Raw genomic sequence first — 23,247 nt, forward strand, 5'->3', positions numbered from 1 at the left:
TGTTCAAAGACCCACTTCTCAGTTGACACCACTGCTTGGACCAACCACTCAGAATAGACCACAGTAATATGGTGCCTGCAACTCCCAATCCTCACAGATGATTTATCATAAATGGGACACGTAGTGAACACTTGTTTTGGTTGAAGAGGTTGAAGGCCCACATCAATGGGTTGTGTATTAATGATTAAAAGCCAATTTCACATGGGTAGCCCTGGTCCATACATTGTTCACTGACTTTTGACCAATTATTCTTCCCTAGCATAAGCTTTCTTATAGGATTCTTATGAAAACATGGGAGAGTGGAGAATCATGGCACAGAAGCAGCAGAATATATTCCTGATGAGAAAGTAATAAGAACAGAAAAAACGTCATTGACCAGATAAAAGGAAAATCCATCTTCCATTGACACTTTCACGACCAACAACTGATCAATGAAGCTTAGAACATGGTACTTTTCTGCCTTGACTGAGCAGCATTTCATTCAGAGTAAATATATTTAATGCTGCACTTTAATGCTGCACAGGAACCTGGAAGTATGCTCTGCAGTAATAGTTATAACTAGTTCTGAGTGTATGTGCAAAGGAGTGCACTGTTAGCGCCTAATTCCATGTAAAGCGATTGGAGGTCATTTGTTTTCTCCCTAAAAATCAGTGGACTTTCATATTGCTAAATCTGTCATTCACATCTCATCAAGAACAGAGCCACAGTAGCTTCTGATGACTTCTGGCCCTCCTTTTTGTTAATTGTTGCCGTCTTGCACTTTGCTGATATCACTTTGCCAAATGTGTTATTCATTGTCAGAAGGACTGTACTGCTTTCACCAGCTTCAACAAAGAGGCAAGCCTCTAGTTCAGAAGCTTGGTCCTGATTGTCACCATTTTGAAAGTGCGAACAAAACAGTACAGCAGCACATTCCAGGCCATCTGACATATGAACACTCTGCCCAAACTAATTTCTGCTATTTTTTAAATTTATTTATTATTTTGTAGTTTATATTTCCAGGCAAAAGCTCAGCAATTTATTCTGAGGTACTTGGAATTGGGACTGAAAACCATAGGATATACCCAGGTCTACTGGATGCTTTTTAAAGGGATCGTACCTGTCATTGTGCTTGTTCGTGGCATCCAATGTAGCTTATCATTGATAAAAAAGTAAAAAGACAAAACAATTAAACAGGTTGAAGGCCCAGCTTTATGCAATAGTGCTGCCAAATGCAGTGTCCCTCCCACCCCAAATTATCGATGCTAATCCATCTGTTTTACAAAATGGAGCTTACAACCATCATGAAGTCTCCAGATTGGAAAGGTTTTACTATATTCCCCAGTGAGTTCCCTCCTCCTTCATAGACGATAGCATATGTTTGATTTTAAAAACATTGCAAAAATGTTATTTTTAGATTTATTTGCAAAAGGGTGCTTAGTATATAGATTAGAAAAAGTTAGTAATAAACGGCCAGAGGGATTTGGAATTATAGCCTTGAATTAATTAAAAAAAATTATCATGGGAAAATGACGATCCCTATGTATTTTTATGATAAGGAGACCTTGAAAGTTGGATAATAGGAGAAACTAGAGGATAAAACAGAGCAAAACCTTCAATTATCTTTGCTTTTTTAAACAAGCTTCTTCACAAAATAAATTTATTCAAAAATGGACAAAGTATGTTATTAAAATTATAGAAGAACAGGTTCCACTGATAGCTGAGAAATCATTCTGAAGGGGGACTGAAATGTAAGATAAATGGAATTGATGGATGGTTGATTCCCTAAAGGAGATGTACAGATATGGTACCATCAGTAATGTTTAATACCCATAAAACATTTATATACAGGCGGACAGAGTCAGCTCTCTTCATTAACATTAGCTATTCTAATTTTTTTTTTAAAAAAAAAACCCTGTAGTGTTTTTTTTTAAAAAAACCCCTGCACCGGTCAGTCCTAGAGGAGATCAACCCTGACTGCTCTTTAGAAGGCCAGATCCTGAAGCTAAAACTCAAATACTTTGGCCACCTAATGAGAAGGAAGGACTCACTGGAGAAGAGCCTAATGCTGGGAAAGGTTGAGGGCAAGAGAAGAAGGGGACGACAGAGAATGAAGTGGCTGGATGGAGTCACTGAAGCAGTAGGCATGAGCTTAAATGGACTCCAGAAGATGGTAGAGGACAGGAAGGCCTGGAGGAACGTTGTCCATAGGGTCGCGATGGGTCGGACACGACTTCGCAGCTAACAACAACAACAACAAGTGTTGGACTGGGTTAATACTGGGTTGGAAATCCCAACACTGTGCTCTAGACTGGGAAATCGGAAAACATCACAGAAGGTAAGTTAGGGTTTTTGGTAAAATGCAGTCATTATAATGGGAGCACTCTCAACCTATTTGTAACAGTATTTTTCAGTTCTTTAGCTCAAAACGCAGCTCAGCCATACTTTGCTATTTGCACTGAATTAAACAGAAACAAGTTCACGACATCGTTTTGTCAGCAGCTGTTGCTCAGACACAGTGCAAGCCGAATGAGATTTCAGCTGAAAGTTCTTTCACTAAGATGAGGCAGTTCGCTGTAATTATCCTAGAGGTTTATAACCTTAGAAAAAAAGTCTCTAAGGGAGAGGTCACACTTCATTTTCTTCTTCCGCAAGAACTAGTGCCATGGATTCAGGACACGATTCCAATTTTGGACAATAAAAAGCCATCTTTCTAAATGTGAGACAAATTGAGCATAGCTTCTCAGCTGTCAGAACTGTGCTGTAGTTTCATGGCACTGTATTTTGTTTCGATTACTCCATTAGTTTGCTCAAGAAGCCACTGTTTCTCCTGTTCATCCATAATCAGCTTCAGTGTCATTTCTTGGAAGGTACTATTTACTCCCACCTAGATAATACAGAAGATAAAAGTTATCTTTAAACACCGAAACAAAACACAATTTAATATCGACTCGACATACAGTATGAGAGCTTCTAGTTACTATACCTCTTTAAAGTGAATTTTTTTGAACATGCCAATACTGGTTTCATTTTCCAATTTAATTTTTGCTTCAAAAGTGGCGAGTCCAAGATGCGTAATTCCTAGAGACCAAGATAATAATTAAGAAAAAGAGTTCTATTTTGAAAAGGAATGATTACAGACTAATGACAGAACACAAACTTTGCATGTAGGCATTCCTATGCTGAATTTGTGGCATCTCCAACTGGGTCCTCTGACACCTTAGAAACAGTATCCTCTTACACAGATAAATAATTGACTTGGTTATTTATTTATTTTATTTATTTATTTTATTGGATTTGTATACCACCCTATTCCCGTAGGACTCAGGGTGGTTTACAGGGCAGTTAAAACCATGAATACAAAAAATTAAAAACAATTAAAACCATTAAATTAAATTCAAGCCCCAAGAGTAAATCTAAAACCCAGTTAAATTAACAACCCCATAGTCTGGACCAAACAGATCGAAGAGCCAGGTTTTCAGGTCCCGGCGAAATGAGTGAAGGTCGGGGGCAGTCCTAGGTTCTGTGGGCAGTTGGTTCCATAGGGCAGGTGCACCCACAGAGAACACCCTTCCCCTGGGAATAACCCGCCGGCATGCATTAACCGGCGGTACCCTGAGAAGGCCCTCCCTGTGGGGGCGCACAGGACGATGGGAAGATGATGCCGGCAGCAGGTGTTCCCTTAGATAGTCCGGACCCAAGCCATTTAGGGCTTTATAGGTCATTACCAGCACCTTGAATCTCACCCGGAGGGCAACCGGAAGCCAATGTAGCTCACGGAGAAGAGGTGTTACACGGGAGTATCGGGAAGCTCCCATCAAAACTCGCGCGGCTGAATTCTGCACCAGTTGAAGCCTTCGGGTGGTCCTCAAGGGCAGCCCCATGTAGAGGGCATTGCAGTAGTCTAACTGGGAGGTCACGAGCGCATGAGTGACTGCACATAGAGCATCTCGGTCCAGATAGGGACGCAACTGGCGCACCAGGCAAATCTGGGCAAAAGCCCCCCTGGTCACGGCTCCTATATAATCTTCCAAACTGAGCCATGAATCCAGGAGGACTCCCAAGTTGCGAGCCCTATCAACGGGGGGGGTAATACCTCATCTCCTATTGTTAATGATGGAGAAGGCTGGTCAGCCCGAGATGAACAGCCACTCAGTCTTGTCAGGATTGAGACGAAGCCTGTTTCTCCCCATCCAAACCCGGACCGCCTCCAGGCAACGGGACATCACGGTGAGAGCATCACTGGGTTGGGTCGGGGTGGAATGAAAAAGTTGGGTATCATCAGCGTACTGGTGATACCCCACCCCGAAACCACGAATGAGCTCACCCAGCAGCTTCATGTAGATGTTGAACAGGAGGGGAGAGAGGACCGACCCCTGAGGGACTCCACAAACGAGAGATCTCGGGGTGGACCTCTGTCCTCCCGTCAACACCGACTGCGAGCGGCCCAGGAGGTAGGAGAACCACTGTAAAACAGTGCCTCCCACTCCCAGCCCCCTGAGATGCCGCAGTAGGATACCATGGTTGATGGTATGAAAAGCTGCTGAAAGGTCTAATAGGACTAGGACAGAGGAACAACCCCTGTCCTGAGCCCGCCAGAGATCATTCACCAGTGTGACCAATGCCGTATCTTAACTAACTAAAGGTACAATGTTCCTACTGTTAAAAGACAAATAGAAATTTTATTGTTTGTAGTATAAATAAACAATACTCATCCATAAGGTACTTTACATGTTTGAGGCTAAAATTCAACATCTACTGGAATGTAAGTACATCACACTAATTCAAAACAATTGGATTGCACTTGGGCATTTTTAAGACACAAAGAAGTTGTTGAACAGAAGTCACAAACAGGTCTGAAGTAAAGGTGACATGGAAACAAATTCTCATTCTCCTAATATTAGGTCTTTTGCTCAAACTGTTTATATGCTCTCTCAGAAAATTCTGCTGGGTCCCCTTGTTGACCCATACAAATTCCTTAATTTCTTTGCTCATTCTGTTCATCTCACACTGTAACAACTAAACATCAGATCTTGCATATTCTACGTTAGGCATTCTTACCATAAAACATCATGATGAGAGTGGCCTCCTTGCCAAACCCTCTGCCACGGTAGCTGGGCTCTGAAAGAGGGAACAGGTCTCTTTTGGGGTTTGTTGTGTCACGGAAAACAAAAGTCTCCATCACCACCACAATCATCTTAGCTCAAACTATTTTTTGCAATTAGGAAAAATATGTAAGTTTTTCTACATTTTTGGTATTACACAAGGTGTATTTTTGGAAAGCATGAGATTGGCAAAGAAAAAAGTGGGCTCAGAAGGGGGGAGGGAGGGGGGGAGGGGGAGGGAGAGGGAGAGAGAGGTTCAAAACACTAACAATACTGTCTAGACCAGGGGTCAGCAACCTGAAACAGTGAAAGAGCCACTCGGAACTGGTTCCCTCACAAAAGGAAAAACTGGGAGCCGCAAAAAATGTGTGCGCATGTGCATACATGCGTGCATGTGCAGAACAGGGTTTGACTGAAGAGTGGAGGCAAGGCGAGATATGCACCTACCCTGCATATTTGAATTGATTGGTTGAACTTTTTAGTCCCACTTTTTGGGGGGGACTGCACATGGCAGAGGACTGGGAGCCGCAGGAGATGGCTGAAAGAGCCGCATGCGGCTCTGGAGCCGCGGGTTGCAGACCTGTGGTCTAGACAACCTTCACTGGCCTGCTAAAAATATTTGAAAGCCATTCTTTCAAACTGCTCTCTTTCTCATATAAAATGCTAAGTATAGTCCAGGGGTAGGCAACCTCGGCTCTTTTATGACTCATGGACTTCAACTCCCAGAATTCTTGAGCCAGCTTGGCTGGCTCAGGAATTCTGGGAGTTGAAGTCCATGAGTCATAAAAGAGCCCGAGGTTGCCTACCCCTGGTGTAGTCAATCTGATTCTGGTAGGTTTCAGATGCAAAGGCATGTTGCTGTAAAAGATTATTCCAAGATGTCAAAGAGTATTTGAAAGAATTTTTCCAACAATATGATCCAACTTCATGAAGTTTTATTCGGGAGGCCCCATTGACTTTGGTTTACAAAGGAGTACAGCTTTCTCACTGGCAGTGCCCAAATAATGAAACTATCTCCTAAAAGGTACAGTATTTTGGGTCAATAAAATATTTGAATATATCCTTGTGTACTTGGGCATTTATGAAAATACACTCCCTTTAAACATGTCTGTGGTTTATTTAGGTTTTTTGACTTTTAAAAAAATGAAAGTTCATTTTATTTTTTTTTATTGTTATTAAGAACTGATGCATGTGATTGTTGCATTTAAGATTCATCTTCTCTCTCTTTTTTTTGGTCCTGTAAATCTCCTTGGCTCTGTTTGGAAATAAAATGATATAGAAACAAAACAAATACTGGAAGACAAGGCACTACACTTGAAACAATTAGATGACCTGCAATCATGATTTCTATCTCTCCCACTGTTGGATCTTCGGAATTGGTAAGGAACAAGTTCACATCTCCCACCATACAGTCTTCTTCTGTGGCTTTTTGACTAGACCACTGTTCAGCATCAAGTATTATAAATGTGCATTCTGGGTAATGTAAAAAAAAAGTAGCAGAATAAAAAAAAATTATGTATCTCTGCAAGAAACATAAGGTATAAAATCAAGGTAAATATCTATGATTACTGGAAGCAATATTACCTAGCTTTGGCCACTATTCTACTTTCTTACCAGCACTCCACTTCACATTCAGCAGGCATAGAAAACTGAATTAAAGACTTCTCACTTTGCATAAATATATATCTTTTAAGGGCAATTTATGGTATTTTTCTGAAATATTGCAATCAATTGACATCAGATAAAAATAAATATCAGCACTGTAGCTTAATAAAACTAATGTTAAAAAGCCAAAGAAAACAGTTGGTTTGTACAACTTTTCTAAAGAAACACTGACAGACTCCCGATGGCAACTCATTTTAGCATTGTGCAATATTACAGAAAACATTTCCAGCCTTCTGATTCCAATTTCACTGAGCACAAATGTTTGAAAGAGATTTTTGTTTCATGTATGAGCAGTAGAGATCTCTTTCTAAATACATAACACCATGTATAGTGTGTTATAAACGTCTAGCCTGAATGCCATCAGGTTGAACATTTGGGTTTTTGACAGGAGTACAACCTCATTTAAGAACTGTAGATCTCCATAAATGATTTAGTTTTCGAAACTTTAACTCCACTGTCTCGTTCTCTTATATCTACTCTAAAGTGTTTTCAAATCCCAACTCACAAATTCTAGGGCCACCCTGGAATAAACAGGTATGTAGAAATAGTAAACAGATTCTCATAATGACTGCATGGAACTTCAGGATTACTTCCTTGAAGGATTTCAGGGAGATGTTATATGGTAGAAAACTGTTAACAGATTAATATTGTCCTTGGACTAACAACACTGTGGTATAATAGAAATGTCCTAGCATCTCATTTTGAGACTGCTTTTCCAGGAAGAACTGGAATCAACATTAATATCATGTCTCCTAACTGTACTCCAAACAAGAGATGCAAACCAACAATTAAACTGTATTCCTTCGGAAACCTTTCAACAAGTGTAATAGAATTTCCTGCCCCATAATATAAACATCTTAAATCAGATTTTCTATTATGTTACAGTATCCCTTTGCTTTGCATCTGATCATGATTGAACTGAGTTAAAATAAAAAGCATTTCTACAACTGAAAATTATGAAATTGCAAATTTTAAACTGTGACATGGAGTAGTAATGGTCTAAAACGGCCACTTTGAACTATCTGTGGGGCTTGTCATGGGTGTGTGTCATACTGAAGAGGTTAACAGACTGAGGTAAGACCCCACCTCCTCCCCATGTTCATCTTGTTCCTTTCCTTGCCATCTCTGTTAATTTTAAAGTCAATTTTAGTGTCAATATTTATTGTTTTAATGTTTTAGCTTGTTGCTTTTATGGGTTGTAAGCAGCCTAGCCAAGATGGGCAGCATATAAGGTTAATAGATAAATAACATTTGTGAAATGAACCACCCAACATATGTGCAGACTACCCATTTCCAGGTCTTTCCAAATATTCAGAAATCTCACTGTCTGCATCTTCCCGCCAACTGCACTGCATCTCATATTCCTGTTCAAGGCTTAGTGGCTCAGATGCAGTCAGACGCTGTAGTTCTTCAGACTTCATCCACTCATGGTATCTGATCAGAAAAAACGAGAAAAAGTAAATAGGCTTCTTTAGAATATTAGCCACTATAAGCTGCTATGATGTTAAGTACACCTCTTGAGGAACTAGTGAAACAATGTAACTCATATAGGCATTTGAATAGCCCCCCCCCCCATTCAGATTAAGAGTTGCCATCTCAGATTCTGAACACTAGCCCTTTCCTCCAGTTAGAGGTTGAATTTACAGATGGTCCTCGATTTACAACAGTTCATTTAGTGACCATTCAAAATTACAATGACACTGAAAAAGTGACTTTTTCATAATTACAACCGATGCAGCATCCCCATGGTCACATGATCAAAGTTCAAATGCTTGGCAACTGACTCATATTTATGACAGGTTGCAGTGTCCCGGGGTCCTGTGATCAACTTTTGTGACCTTCTGACAAAGTCAAGCTATTCTCCAAAGCACCTGAAGGCAGGACAAGAAGCAACACATGGAAACTAACCAAAGAGAGAAGCAACCTAGAACTAAGAAGAAACTTCCTGACAGAACAATTAATCAGTGAAACAACCTGCCTCCAGAAGCTGTGAACGCTCCAACACTGGAAGTTTTTAAGAAGAGACTGGACAGCCATTTGTCTGGAATGGTATAGGGTTTCCTGCCCGAGCAGGGGGTTGGACTAGATGACCTCCAAGGTCCCTTCCAAATTCATCATCATCATTATTATTCAATGGGGAAGCCAGGTTCACTTAACAACCATGCTATTAACTTAATAGCTGCAGTGATTCACTGAACAACTGTGACAAGAAAGGTCATAAAATTCACTTAACAACTATCTTGCGTGGGACTACCTATACTTGACCTTTAGAAAGTGGGTTTCTGCCTATGATAAGAGGAGAGAAGCTGAATATATTATGCTGTACCTTTTCTTTCTTATTTTTACAAAAAAAAACCCACCTGATAAATATTTATCACAGAAACTGGCATTTTGTTGAATTTCACAGCATGACCCTAGATTAGAAAAATGGAAAAAACCAGGGCCAATGGCTGCATCTGCCATATGATGCTTGGGTTTCCTAACACTGCTCTAGATAGGAAGTAATACAATTTAGGACAAAGACTAGGAAAAATATGAGATCTTGCTCTGATAGTGCGAAGTCTCCTTTCAGAAATTATTTTCAGACCTTTATTCTGTTGTAATGGCATACAATAAACATGTAGGCATCTACATTAGAATTCTCATTCTTACTACTTACAATTCTAATTTCCAATTTTTAAAATCAACAATGAAATTCAATGTATGTTAATTTTGGAGTAAGCACCTCTGAATACAGTAAAGTTTACTTGGCCTATACAGCAATCTATATTTGAAGGAGATAAGATGATTCAGAAGGGGGTATGCATGCTGCATCTGTCTGAAACTCCTTAATTCGTCCTATCTATTTTTCTTTGATTGCATGTCAGTCACAGAAAATATGCAGCTTTTTTTTTTGAAGAATTGCCTACAGATACAAGATGAACATTCTAAAGAACATGTTTGTTTTTGAATCTGAATCAATGGGTAAATAAATCAGCTGTATATGGTTTATTGCTGCATCAGTCGTTCTTCAGACAAAAAATATTAACGAATGATTTTAAACAATACATTAATATTTTCTCTTATGTGTCCAATGATTTTGTGCACAAATTTCAAATCTGAGCTTTTTTGGGAATTTGTTGTGGGAGTTTGAATGGAAATGGCTAAGCTAACATAAACTTGTAAGATGAATCTATTTTCAAACCAGAGCTTTCAAATCACCATCTCCCCACTCCAACCCAAACTAAGTTATCTATTGCATACCTGGGTACATGAGCAGACATGTATGGTACTAGGGCTACCTTCTCCCCCTGCAGGACAGTGTTTTGATTAATCTTCATAGTCTGAATTCTGAAACAACAATAAGTGAGAAATAAAATCTGACAAAGCAGAGATAGTATTAGAATTAAGTCAAGACATTTACTGAACATTTTATTTTATTCGTATAGGTATTACAGTGTGCTTAATCAAAAATTTATGACATACAAAACTGTATGTACCTATAAGTGAGTCATGAGACAAAAGTACATTATAATAGCCTGTCTAATGGATTATATAGTTCTGTATTCTCTATGGATGTTACAAAAGGCAATTTACAATATTTCATTCCCATTATGATTTTTTTCAATTATTTTTAACTTTTAAAAATCCAGTATCTTAAACAAAATAAAGATCTAGAACTCTGAACCAGTATCCGGATAGGTCATTGTACACAGTATTCTTTGGAAAACAGTTCTAAAACTTACACACAATACCCGGATATAAAACATAAAAGAATGAATGTATCACTGGATGTCAGTCATGGATATGGAATTTTCTGACCCAAAAATCTTTCAAGTGCCATATATTTCCATCCTTGTTTTAGGGGTGTGTGTGCGCGCGTGAGTGCGTATTTAGAGATTTCCCCCCCCCATTTAACTCAGAAAGCTAAAAATCAAGTTGATATTTTCTTTTCCCCCATCATATGCACTAGTGCAGAATACCGTAGCTATTCTGGGAATTGAAGTCCATGAGTCATAAAAGAGCCAAGGTTGCCTACCCCTGCACTAGTGGTTGATAAGCAGGTCAGGCTGTTTGTTTTTAAAGCCTCAATAGGTTTGTCCTCTGATAAGTCAAGATCATAATCCTTTTTGGACTCTATATGGGATGTCAAAAGATACAGATATAACAAAGTTTTGTTTTTTTAAAGCCATCACACTTTTTCTTATAAAACAAATATCTACATCCTTACAGACAACATATTGACTAAATGAGAGGGACAATAGTAGATTGATATTTTCTAGATGGAAAATGACCACTGCTTACGTAGCACTGATGAGTCACAGTTAAATCAGTAATGGGAAGAGTATGAAGGTAATGTGGAGAACAACTGGAAGGCTGGGAGCTTGTTAAAGTCCACTATTAAGAGTTTCAGTTCTAGAAAAAAATAGGTCAGAAGGAAAAAAAAAGATCAAGCTAATTCTAAGCTTAGATTTTTAGCTGCTGGTTAAATAAGCTCCCCCAGTTTCTGATTTTGAATGTTGAAGAAACAACATAGGAAGATTATTGAAACTTTTGAGCCATTAGTGTTGGACAACACTCCTGAGAACACTATGAGCAGACAAGTAAACAAATCAATGGATCATCAAACAAATCAAACCAGTCTTCTCACTCGAGGCACAAATGATTATTTGCCACGAAATCATTTCTGACTCCTAGTACCACCTGTTCTTTAAATTTCCCAATGGTGCACTCATTGCCACTGTAATGCTGGTTACTCTCTTTTTTCCCCCTACCTTTCCCAGCATTAGAGCTTTTTTTCATATTTCTGGGTCTTTACAAGTCTGCAGTAGGATAATTTGAGCCTTGTCATTTGCACCTCAGAGAATTATTTGCTCAATGATCCATTGATTTATTTTCTTGACTGTCCACAGTATTCTCAGAATTCTCTCTCCACCAAAGTTCAAAGGCATCAATACTCTTCCTAACCAGCTTCTTCAAAGTCCAATTTTTGCTTTCATGTAGTGTCACAGGGAATGCCATGGCTTGCACTATTCTGATTTTGTAAGGTATAGATGAACCACAGCTCAAATTATCCAACACATCCTCATGGAGAAAATCTTGTCTATGTGTTTGATGCCTCAATAAGAATAGAGCTGGAAGGGATCTTGGAGGTCTTCTAGTCCAATCCCCTGCTCAAGCAGAAGACACTATACCATTTCGTACAAGTTTGCTTGTACATAATCAATCAATCATCTGAGTCACAAACTGGCCAACTGTATGTTAGACTTGCGTGCTGCCGACCGTACCTTTCACTGTTTAAGTTAGGGGGTCTTCAAACTCGGCCCTTTTATGACTTGTGGACTTCAACTCCCAGAATTCCTCAGCCAGGCGTGCCTGGCTGAGGAATTCTGGGAGTTGAAGTCCACAAGTCATTAAAGGGCCAAGTTTGAAGAGCCCTGGTTTAAGTCATAGAGAAAGATAGCGCCCCACTGAGTTTCGATGACCGTTCCCTTCCTAAGTGTGCTTCGAGCTGGGTCTTTAATATCTAAGTTCCTAAAGGAAGGAGAGGAAAAGCCACGAAAGGATACGAAGCCCACCCGCTCCGTTGCCCACGCCAGCACCGTCTGCCGCAACACCGAAAGGCAACAGGTGACAAGGGCGCATTTCCCGCGATCTCTCAATTCCTCGATCTCCACGCTTGCGCAGTTGTAAGGCCCTTCCTCCCTTAACTGAACATTACGGTAGCCGTTGAGGCTCAATCCGCCTCGCGATCTCCTGCTCCAGAGGCTGCTCGATTGACGTAGGAAGCGGCTCGAACAGCTGTAGTCCGGGTTGTTGCTTTCCGTAGTCGTTGAAGTGACCCCTTTTTTTAGCCGGAGGTGCGCATGCGCTGTCCGTGGCTTTACTTCCCTGGGCTCAGCATGAGGGAAGCCGGCTTGGAGTTGTGGCTGCAACCTCTACCTTGGTTTTCTCTGGGCTTGTGGTTGTTACTGGTAAAGGTTTTTTTAGAGATAAGGAAGGAGGTTTCGTGGTGGTTTGCGGGATGGCAGGCATTGCGGCATGGCGAAGCCGCAGCCCTGGGAGGCAGAATGGGAAAGAGGAAGCCGCGGTTGGGCGAGCCCGAGGGACGTGGCATGCCCGGAGCAGCTCTGGCAGAGGTTTTATTTGGCTTTCTAACGGCAGGGAATGCAGCTCTGAAGTGCGTTTCGAAAGAGCCCGTGTAGAGGATGACTAAAGTCCCGTGAAATTCGCTTTGGGCGTTGCTAACGGGAGGGGAGGCGATTTCGTGTTAGGACGGTCGTCAGCATCGTTTCAGGGGCAGACACGCGTGTGCATGTGGTTACAGTTCAAACTGCCCCAGTTTGTTTGAAAGGCGTGCTGATCGTAAGCCTCCGAAGGATGTAATCTAGGAAAAGTGTGCAATGCTGTATAATAAGCAAACAATAAGCAAGGAGACTAAGGTGCTGGTTAATCACAGCTTTATGCGGTATTGCCTTTCCCAAATCCATACTCTGAATAACATTCCTAAAGTTAGAATTAATTGTTAAATTTAATTGTATATAATTACGGATTTAGGAAGTACAGGGTGAAGTGAAAAAAACATTGGAGTGAGTCTGTATTTATGGTCCTGGATTCAAGATAAATTCATTGCTGATTTATGAGCTGGCTCTATGTCAATGTTATAGAAAGATTGTCCAATTTGATTCCGTATGATCAAGGGGTAATGGGTTTAAAATAGGAGCTGATGTTCTGTGTGTACCATACAGGTAATCCTTGACTTAACAACAGTTCGTTTAGTGACTGTTCAAAGTTACAGTGGCACTGAAAAAGTGACTTATGACTATTTTTCACACTTAACGACTGTTGCAGCATCCCCATGGTCACATGATCAAAATTCAGATGCTTGGCAACTGACTCATTTATGATAGTCACTGTGTCCTGGGGTCATGTGATCACCTTTTGCAATCTTCTGACAAGCAAAGTCAATGGGAAAGCCAGATTCACTTAACAAAGGATCACTTAACCACTATAGCAAGAAAGATCATAAAATGGAGCAAAATTCACTTATGAACTGTCTGTTTTACATAGAGTCATAAATGATAGAAAGAAGCTCAGAGGTCATCTAGTCCAGCCTCTGTTCCATGCAGAATCTTGTCAGCCTAATTTCTTGATTGGACAATTGATGCAGTAAGAATCTACTAGCAAGTGTGCTTTCAAAAGAAAGTCTTTTCTCCCTGTTACTTTTCCGGGAGCGGATATACATTCTGCCCTCTCTTCTTATTAGCTTTAAAGGTAGCTCTTTAAACCCGTATGAGGGATTTTTTGTTGCTGAATAGTTTAAAAAAAAAGTCATCCAGAGGAGAGTTCAAACAAAGCTTTACTTCCTAATAGCCTAAGTCTTCATTCACTCTTCCTGACTTATTTCCTGACTGACAAAAGCTCCCTTTCAAGCTGCTACACCTTGGGGTTGAATAAGAACAGCGTAGCATTAGACTACATTGGATCTAATTTATTGCCTGGCACAAAAAATGTCATTGTTCTCCATGCAGTGAGACTAAGATGAGAACATCAGTGTCTTCAGAATAAGATGGTCAGGAAATCTATTTTATTGTGTTTGTGTAGTGAAGTATACACTGAATCTGACTTGAACATAAACTCCTACTGCCATTCTGTCTCTATACCTACCTTTTCTAATCCAAAATGATAGCCTTACTTATTTAGTTCATGACTGAGGTAGGTTGAAAGGTTATTGGAAAGGCAATACATTTTTTCCCAAGAGCTAAAGTAACATGTAAGCGTAATGAATAGAGGTGAGAAATAATTCCTGTTAGTTATTAAAGCTTAAAGAATCGTATAGCAGTACTTCAGCATTAATATCACTGCAAAGAAAGAAAAATGGGATAAAAGCAGAATTAGATGAGTAGTGCTGTCATTGGCCAACTTTCCTCTGACATGCCAATCCTGCTCCCCACAATGAATACAGTATTCATTACTTCTCATTTATCCTTACAGTACCTGTAATTGCAGTATTGATTGTTGCAATCTCTCCACCATTGATAAACTTGTTTTAATAATGAAAGATCAATTTGAATGAGAATGGTAATGGGATTCTAGTACCTTTAATGATGTTAAGCAATCTTTGCTATAAGTTGGAAAATATTTATAATGGATTTTGGAATGATTCAATATTTCTTAGGCTACATTTCAAAACGAGAATATTGGCAAATGAGATTTCCATTATGAAATATGTAAAACTGACAATTAGGAATAAATAATACATTTTTAAAAACAAAATCTGATTATATCCCATATAAGTTGTGTCTATTTGGTAGGATGGTCTGTTAACAAAAAAAGTTGGATTCCTTTCAGTTTGATTTCTGAGACATTTTGGAAGTTTTTAAACATGCATTTGAGCAAAACAATTTTCTGATGAGGGAAACAGTACTTTGCATTAAGGTCTTTGGGATTTATTAATCTTTTGTCTTTGGTCAGAAATAGAGTTAATCTGTTGAATCTTGCAACAGTCCAATTAAGGAGTTATATCTAGATATTTTGAAGTCACATTTGTGCTTTTTTGGATTACAGAAAGATGGGATATAAATCCAGTAAATACACTTTATCCTGTAGAAAATGTTTTGCCCAACAGGTTTTACTTTCTCTTTACTTCATAGAATTTTCTATTATGAAGTAATTACATATATTACTATGATCTCATCATTAGCTTCCCCTTGAAATAATGTAAGTGCTGCCCTATGATATAGACCCAACAATAGGAACTAACAATTAAGGACAAGAGTGCCTTTGACTTACAGCTATCCAATTTCAAGCAGAGAAAATCTTAGAGTTGTTTAATAAAGCCATGGCATGGAAATTAATGATATTTGGATTGGTTAAACTCTAGATGTTTAATTTGAAGTCTCTGATACTATCTTTAGTTCAGTAAAATTTGTTACGTAGTAGATTAAGTTCTTAATAATTGTAAGTAACTTTGTAAAAAAGTTAACTGTTTTGTGTTTTTCAGGTTAATAGTGACTGGAACAAATAAGACTGACAACATATCTTGTCTCGAGTCCTTAAATTCTTTTCAATATGGCTGGAAGCATTACTGATACAGGGGAGCTCTACTCTCCTTATGTGAGTGCGTAGCATTGGTATATTCACTTAATGTATGTTTATGTTTAGTCCTGTATTATTAGCATGAAAACTTGTAATTTTGTATAGGGTAATTTATTGTGGTTGTTTTTTCTTTTCTCCAAATTATGGACCACATTACAGCTAATTTCTAAATTGGGTTTTGATACTGAATATTGTTTTGATCTTTTCGCACCTCATTGTAGTTGACCTAGGAAAGGATTTGAAAATAGTAAATGATTATATCTATATTTCGTATAAATTCAAATTTAAAGAAAGCATTAGTGTATAGTGCCTTTTTAATAAATTTTTGAGTGCCAAAGGGTATAGAAACAAATTATAAATAAACAAGTCGATATTCTTTGCAGAATTCAGGCAAGTTTTTAAAAGAAATTTAACAATGCTTCCTGCTGACATAACATGCTTCCTGCTTCCATAATAACAAAAATGTAGTGAAAATCGTTAATTACAGGTTGTCCTCAACTTACAACAGTTTGTTTAGTGACAATTCAAAGTTACAACAGCACTGAACAAAGTGACTTGTGACCATTTTTCACACTTATGACTTATGACATCTCCATGGTCATGTGATTTATATTTGGATGCTTGACAACTGGTTCCTATTTATGTTGATTGCAGTGTTCCGGAATCATGTGATCACCTTTTGCAACCTTCTGACAAGCAACGTCAATGGGGAAGCCAGATTCACTTAACAACTGTATTACTAATTTAACAACTGCAGTGATTAACAAATGTGGCAAGAAAAGTCGTAAAATGGGGCAAAACTCACTTAACAAATTTCTTACTTAGCAACCTAAATTCTGGGCTCATTTGTGCTTGTAAGTCAAGGACTACCTGTATTAAAATTGTTTGTTTTAAGGGAATATTTTGTTTCATGTTATTTTTCCATTGATATATCTTTGCTTAATATTGATGGTGGTGTCTCAGCTTTATTTAAGAGGCAGTAGGTATATAAGCTTGATAGAATTGTTTCATCTGTTTTTAAAGGTAAATTAGACATTAATTTCAGAGTCCAGGTTAACACAATATTTGATAAAATATAATGTGTGCCACAAGAGATCATCTTTATGACTCATGATTTCCAAATTGGAAATATAGCAATGCTAAGCTTTTTAATTCCTTTTATTCAGAAATGCGTCAGGTCTTTAGGTGCAAAGGCACTTTTACATTATGTTCTATATAATGGGCTTTTTATTGACCAATTAAAAGTAAAAGAAAAGTAGAAAAAATGTGCATAAAGACAAAGTAACAAAGATACACATTGTCTTCCCAGTTGATTACTGATAAATATATTTCAACTTTAATAGTTTTTCCCTTCTTGCAAAACAGGTCCTCAGTTTAGGAATTTCTAAATCTCTATTTATTAAATTACTGTATGGCATTAAAATATTACAAATATGAAAATCTATTATCGATCAACCAATTTGACCTATCAACTATCTACTGTAAAAAAGCAGTTAACAGATAATCCCAACAACAAGCTAAAATTTCAAACCCCCCTGTTAAATATCTGCTATGATATTTAACTCAGAAAGTCCACAAATGGCTTCTAATATATCATAAACCCACTGCAATTATTATTTCTGATCCATCCAGGATCACATATCCTCCATTGATTCTTAGTAATAAAATATTTCCTTGAACTATTTGGGATCTTTCCAAATAGTTGCATCTCACTCCCCAAAGTCATAAGTCTTAGTTGAGATTATCTCTGCAGCACTTGTTCAATAATTTTTCCCACAAATCAAAACAATGCATCACCCAACAGTTGTCTTCTGATTACATATACTGTAATAAGCCTGTTCCGCAATCTCCATCTGCTTTCAATTTAACAAAATGTAGGTTAAAACCAAAGGAAACTTCAAGACATGAGGTTAAAACAGAGGCATGCCTAAAAAAAGCAAACAGTGACAGGAAAAATGGAGATCCAACCCTCCAGCTGTTCTTACCGAGAATCACAATACACTGGATTCTTTTCCCAGGAATCCCATATATTGTAGTACAAGAAATAAATATATTTTGACAGTGAAGATGGAGTTCCATACAGAGAGCTGCTTTATGCACACAATTTCTAATAAAGCAGTTGAAGGCAGTAACGATATTTTCTTTTATTTTCCCCTTCTTTTCTCCCTTTTTGTGTTTCCTACAGTTCAGATAAGTACGGTAAATTTTATAGGATTTGTTTTTTTTCTGCCATTGTGCTTTTAGGAAATGTTGTATGTTTAGTTATACTGTATGAATTTCTTGCTCAGAATTGGCTTTCTGCCAAACTAGTTCTCTTCATCCTGAACACACTGTGCTTTTATGCGCAACAGCTCCCCAAACCAGCACCATCCGGGTAGGTAGCCTACTTGAGAATTTATTGATCTATTTCAAATCTAAATAGGAATGCTTCCTTATAATTTGCGAAAGAGTTTACACTGAGCTTGTCGATCTGAAGGTCTGGCTGGTTTGGCGGTTTGGCAGGTCGAATCCCGAGTGCGGCGTAGCAGAGTGAGCGCCTGCTACTCATCCAGCTTCTGCCCACCTAGCAGTTCGAAAGCACGTAAAAATGCAAGTAGAAAAATAGGGACCACTACGGTGGGAAGGTAACAGTGTTCCGTGCGCCTTTGGCGTCTAGTCATGCCGGCCACATGACCACGGAGACGTCCTCGGACAAGCGCTGGCTCTTCGGCTTTGAAACGGAGATGAGCACCGGCCCCTAGAGTCGGAAACGACTAGCACGCGTGTGCGTGGGAACCTTTACCTTTTTAACAAAATGGAATAAACAAGCATTCTTTGCCATCCTGTCAATTGCCTCCCAGCATATGAACTGTACTTCAAACTATTTGGGAAATGCTGGTAGCGAAACAAATTTAAGATTTTCACATATATAAGGAGGGGGAGAAAGGTGAAATAGGCTAGGAAGCTGCCTGGAAGGAAGTTGCTGAACTTGGAAAAAGGAGCTGAAGACGGTTGGCAAACCAAGTGGGATTTAAGCAGTTTTGGCTGCTGAAGAAATGTAGGTTCTAGAATAGATGGAAGAGGGTTCCCAGGTGAAAGAAGGTTACCAAAGATATAGGCAGACCAGGCTTCAAGAAATAAATCTACCTTGCACAGAAGTATGGAAAGAAAAGATAGTGATAAGTAATATCAATGAAAAGTAATATATTGCTAGATAAATTTTATAGGAAACCCTTGATTAATTTTAAGGAGATCTTTTTTTAATGTCTTGCAGGAAACGTAAGAATTAATGCAAGTAGGAAGTTCTGGGTAGCAAGCCAGATTTAGATTGCTTTGTCCATGATGACCTTATTTAGTTCCACCCACTGCTCTACAGGCCCCATTAAGCACATCAGATGCATTTGGCAAAGTCATTGACTGAAACATTTCTTTGCAGGCTTATACTATGCCAAATGAACCACCTGCGTGAGTTGAGGAAAAAAAACCCTTCGTATCATAAAACAATATTATTACTGGAACAGTTAATATGAGCTAGCAAAGATTATTTTCATTGGCTATTAGATTTCTGAAATCACATAGTCATAATACCTGAGTGAATTGCACATATGGAGATTGCTACTGTATTTGCCCAAAGATGGGACTAATTTAAATAGTTTCTCTCATTGCAGGTTGGCCTGATTTACATGTTCAACCTCATAGTTGGCACAGGAGCTTTAACTATGCCAAAGGCCTTTGCTACTGCTGGTTGGCTTGTCAGCCTTATTCTAATAATGTTTTTGGGATTTATGAGGTAAGATTTTACTACATGTTACTTCTGTTAATTTGGCTAAAACAAGAGGTGTGTGGAGATATACCTGGGATTAGCTGCAGCTCATTGGACACCAACTTTCTTTGTTGAATATTTTCAGTATGGCCACCAGCAAGCATGGTCAATATCATGCTGCTTTAATTCTGTAAATCAAATTCAGCAGCATCTTTGGATCTAGTGGAATCACATCTTTAAAACTAAGGTTAAAAAAGTAGAGCTGGTAAAAGACGTGAGCAACAGTGAAATGATCCACACAGTGGAATTGGGGATCATAGTGAAAGAAATAAAAAACTCTGTCTTTTGATAACAAACCAGCTGTGTGACCTCCTTTTGCTGCCAGTAGACTGAATTCTTGTTTAAATTGATTTTTGGCAAATTGAAATAGCACAGTAAATACACACTTATTTTAAGTATAATATGTTTTTTTAAAAAGAAATTCCTCCTTCAAGCTTTATTCTTAGCAATTACATTGATACACCTATGTTCTTTGTTATTGCTGCCTTTTTTAAAAAAAAAAATCAGTTTAATTTATATACTTGAAATTTCCTGGTGTTCTCCTGTCCAGATACAACAAGATTTGACCTGTTTCCCCTCTCCCCCCAAGATCAGCCTAGGTCTACTGGTGTTTCACCAACTGGAACTATATGAAAATATAATTGCCTTGAAAATTATATGTCATTCCTAAATTTTATGAATGACAGTTTTTTAACAAATGTATCCTAGTCTCAAAGGTATTTTTTCTATACTTTTTGTTGTTGTTAGCTGCGAAGTCGTGTCCGACCCATCGCGACCCTATGGACAACGTTCCTCCAGGCCTTCCTGTCCTCTACCATCTTCTGGAGTCCATTTAAGTTCACACCTTCTGCTTCAGTGACTCCATCCAGCCACCTCATTCTCTATCGTCCCCTTCTTCTATTGCCCTCAACCTTTCCCAGCATTAGGCTCTTCTCCAGTGAGTCCTTCCTCCTCATTAGGTGGCCAAAGTATTTGAGTTTTAGCTTCAGGATCTGGCCTTCTAAAGAGCAGTCAGGGTTGATCTCCTCTAGAACTGACCGGTTTGATCGCCTTGCAGTCCAAGGGACTCGCAGGAGTCTTCTCCAGCACCACAGTTCAAAGGCGTCAATTCTTTGGCGCTCAGCCTTTTTTATGGTCCACTTTTCACTGCCATACATTGCAACTGGGATACTTTTACATAGGTGCTTCTAATGCTTTACAGCATGGGTTTCAAACTCGCCACATCACATGATGTGTCACGACGTATCGTGACTCTTTTTGCATTGCCGGCAATAGGGTGGGCGCGGCTTCAGTATGATGAAACCGGCCCACAGGCTGGCAGTTTGACACCCCTGCTTTCTAGTGTTGTTTACTTAGCTGCTATTATTAAAGTTAATGGAAGCTGAATGTCTTCGGTTTGTTAAACAACTAACACATGAGGATAGCTTTGGGATTTCTTGGTGAATTGAACTGTTATATACTGAATATCATAAAAGAAGTGTTCTCTGAATAGTCTGATACATGCAGAAAATGCTGTTTTACATGTGGTATATTCAATAATCATTGTTTCAATGAAAATTTGCTGAAATCAGATTCCCTTTTTAAAATTATGCTTCATAGGTTAATTAAGATAACTAAAGATCCGTGTCTATTCTTGCCTATTGGATAAATTGAAATATTTAGTTCATTTCACCTGAGCCCTGGTGGCACAGTAGTTAGGATGCAGTATTACTGGCAAACTCTGTCCACAGCGTGAAGTTCTATCCTGACGAGCTCGAGGTTGACTCAGCTTCCCATCCTTCCGAGGTCGGTAAAATGAGGACCCAGATTGTTGTGGGCAATAGGCTGACATTGCAAATCACTCAGAGAGGGCTGTAAAGCATAAGGAGCAGTATATAAGTCTTAAGTGCTACTGCTATTTAAAAAGCATGCAGGTTACAGATCTCACTGTGAAAACACAATGCAGTGAGAATGCATTACTTAAAAGTATGTATGGTAAAACAAGAAAACATCGAGTCTTAATGGAAAGAAGAAGAGACAAAGTCAAGAATGTTTAGTGATGCCTGAATGTAGAAAAATGACTGCCCGGTACAAAAGAACTCCATTCAGATGGTTTAGTTCCATAGAGAGAATGAATGAGCATTAAATCATGAAACCAAAAACGTGAAAGAGGTGAATGTGTGAGGAGGAAGGGGAGTTGTAATTGGATGAGATCTTGAAAAAAGAGACACGAGAAGTTTACAATACAAAAGACATTACATCAGGCCATTCTTTCTTTCCTGTCTTTTACTTCTTGTGCTTACTACTTTTTCCATGCCTTGTATAAGGGTAGATATAGTTCTAATCCATTATTAAATAAAGTATTTGTTTGCCAAAAGGTGGATTAGTCCATGTGGCTGATACAGTTTTGGCACTGCTGTCTTTTATATATTGTGATGATCAGGCTTCCCATAACAGTCTTGGTTTTGAACTAGATACTGAAAAGGTTTATTAAAGGAATTGTCATTTAGCATATTCTTCCCTATTTTTAATGGATGCAAACTTAACAATTTGTTTGATGGCTAAATAATGAAATAGGTCGAATATAGATGGCAATAGAATAATGAATCTGCATAACATAGGCCTTTGTGGACTACATATATGTACATGATTGCCTTTGCAGTTATATTTGCTTTTCAGAAAGTCTGTAAAACATTTTCTCCTTTATTTTTCTCTCAGTTTTAATGTCCCCTGGATTGCTTTTTGAGTATAGTCCTTTAATTTTTTGCTGATTTTTAAAATTTAATTTTCTTGTATGCTACTTTAAACAGCCATGGATAAAAGCCATATTAACATTAAATAAGAAAAGTTTTATGCATTGGTACATACTGGGTAATGTTATTTTCAACAATCTAACAATCTGCCATTTAGTTTAGATATAAGTGCCCTTTGAATTTAGCTGCTGGATAGATTTTTCGTTTGAAAGTATTATACAACATTTTTCCAGATATACAAGACATGATGGCTATATTTTTTTTCCATTAGAGAAGCAGTTTAGAGGCATTTTAGGTAAAACCTCAGCAATCAGTATTGAAATAATGTAGTTTTGATTTTGAACAAATAAGAGTTTTGAGTGGTATGCAAAAATGCTACAGAGGTAGGCACTGATGTGTAATTTTTGATTCACTGTAAATGCTACTACAAAGAAAGGATTTTTAAAGACAGGAAACATAAATTATAATTATATTCTGCTAATGTAGTAGATAGTAGCCTATACAGATTGAAATTCCTTTGGCTAATCTTCTGCCTCTAGATCATAGTTGTACAACCTTTTGGTTTGCATTAAGTGAAGAGGAATTGTATTGGACCGCATATAAAATATATAATATAGTTAATATATATATATATATATATATATATATATATATATATATATATATATATATATATATATATATATATATATATATATATAATAACTTTCCTTTATTTTTCAATGTTTTCACTACCTTGTGGGGCTGCATTATTAGCTGCCCAGGGCCTGGCCATCTCTAGATGATATAGTTCTTCCCCCAACCCCCACCAGTAATGCCCCCTTGAGCAGAGCAGGGAGACAAAGATTGCATGCTGGGCAAAATATATATATATATATATATTTCA

At 38.3% G+C, this 23,247-nt stretch overlaps 2 protein-coding genes across 7 annotated transcripts in view; one reads left to right on the forward strand and one right to left on the reverse strand.

Moving 5' to 3' along the window:
• Nucleotides 1–994: 994 nt before the first annotated feature.
• NAT9 (N-acetyltransferase 9) lies at nucleotides 995–12,379 on the reverse strand. 6 transcript variants are annotated; one of them, XM_081316700.1, is made up of 9 exons: nucleotides 12,299–12,368; nucleotides 11,034–11,105; nucleotides 9,993–10,079; nucleotides 8,074–8,183; nucleotides 6,417–6,557; nucleotides 5,041–5,100; nucleotides 2,966–3,060; nucleotides 2,238–2,866; nucleotides 995–1,894 (listed from the first exon to the last, which is right to left on the reverse strand). In XM_081316700.1, the coding sequence occupies exons 3-8, from the start codon at nucleotides 10,067–10,069 to the stop codon at nucleotides 2,723–2,725; spliced, it is 627 nt and encodes a 208-aa protein (XP_081172826.1). In that variant the 5' UTR covers nucleotides 10,070–10,079; nucleotides 11,034–11,105; nucleotides 12,299–12,368; the 3' UTR covers nucleotides 995–1,894; nucleotides 2,238–2,722. The 6 variants fall into 6 exon arrangements, with proteins under 6 accessions (XP_081172826.1, XP_081172827.1, XP_081172825.1 ...); XM_081316701.1 differs by having other exon boundaries at nucleotides 11,034–11,144; nucleotides 12,308–12,339; XM_081316699.1 differs by lacking the exon at nucleotides 12,299–12,368 and adding an exon at nucleotides 10,768–10,865 and having other exon boundaries at nucleotides 11,034–11,114.
• A 161-nt stretch (nucleotides 12,380–12,540) lies between these two features.
• The window catches only part of TMEM104 (transmembrane protein 104), a 69,933-nt gene continuing 59,226 nt past the window's right edge, over nucleotides 12,541–23,247 (forward strand). Inside the window, exons 1-3 of the mRNA XM_081315856.1 lie at nucleotides 12,541–12,703; nucleotides 15,733–15,845; nucleotides 19,475–19,596. Coding sequence (XP_081171982.1) covers nucleotides 15,801–15,845; nucleotides 19,475–19,596 — 167 coding nt within the window. The 5' untranslated portion in view covers nucleotides 12,541–12,703; nucleotides 15,733–15,800. The remainder of the gene's footprint in view (nucleotides 12,704–15,732; nucleotides 15,846–19,474; nucleotides 19,597–23,247) is intronic.

The sequence above is a fragment of the Vipera berus genome (assembly GCF_964194415.1).
Source record: "Vipera berus genome assembly, chromosome: 2".
NCBI classification, from domain to species: Eukaryota; Metazoa; Chordata; class Lepidosauria; order Squamata; family Viperidae; genus Vipera; species Vipera berus.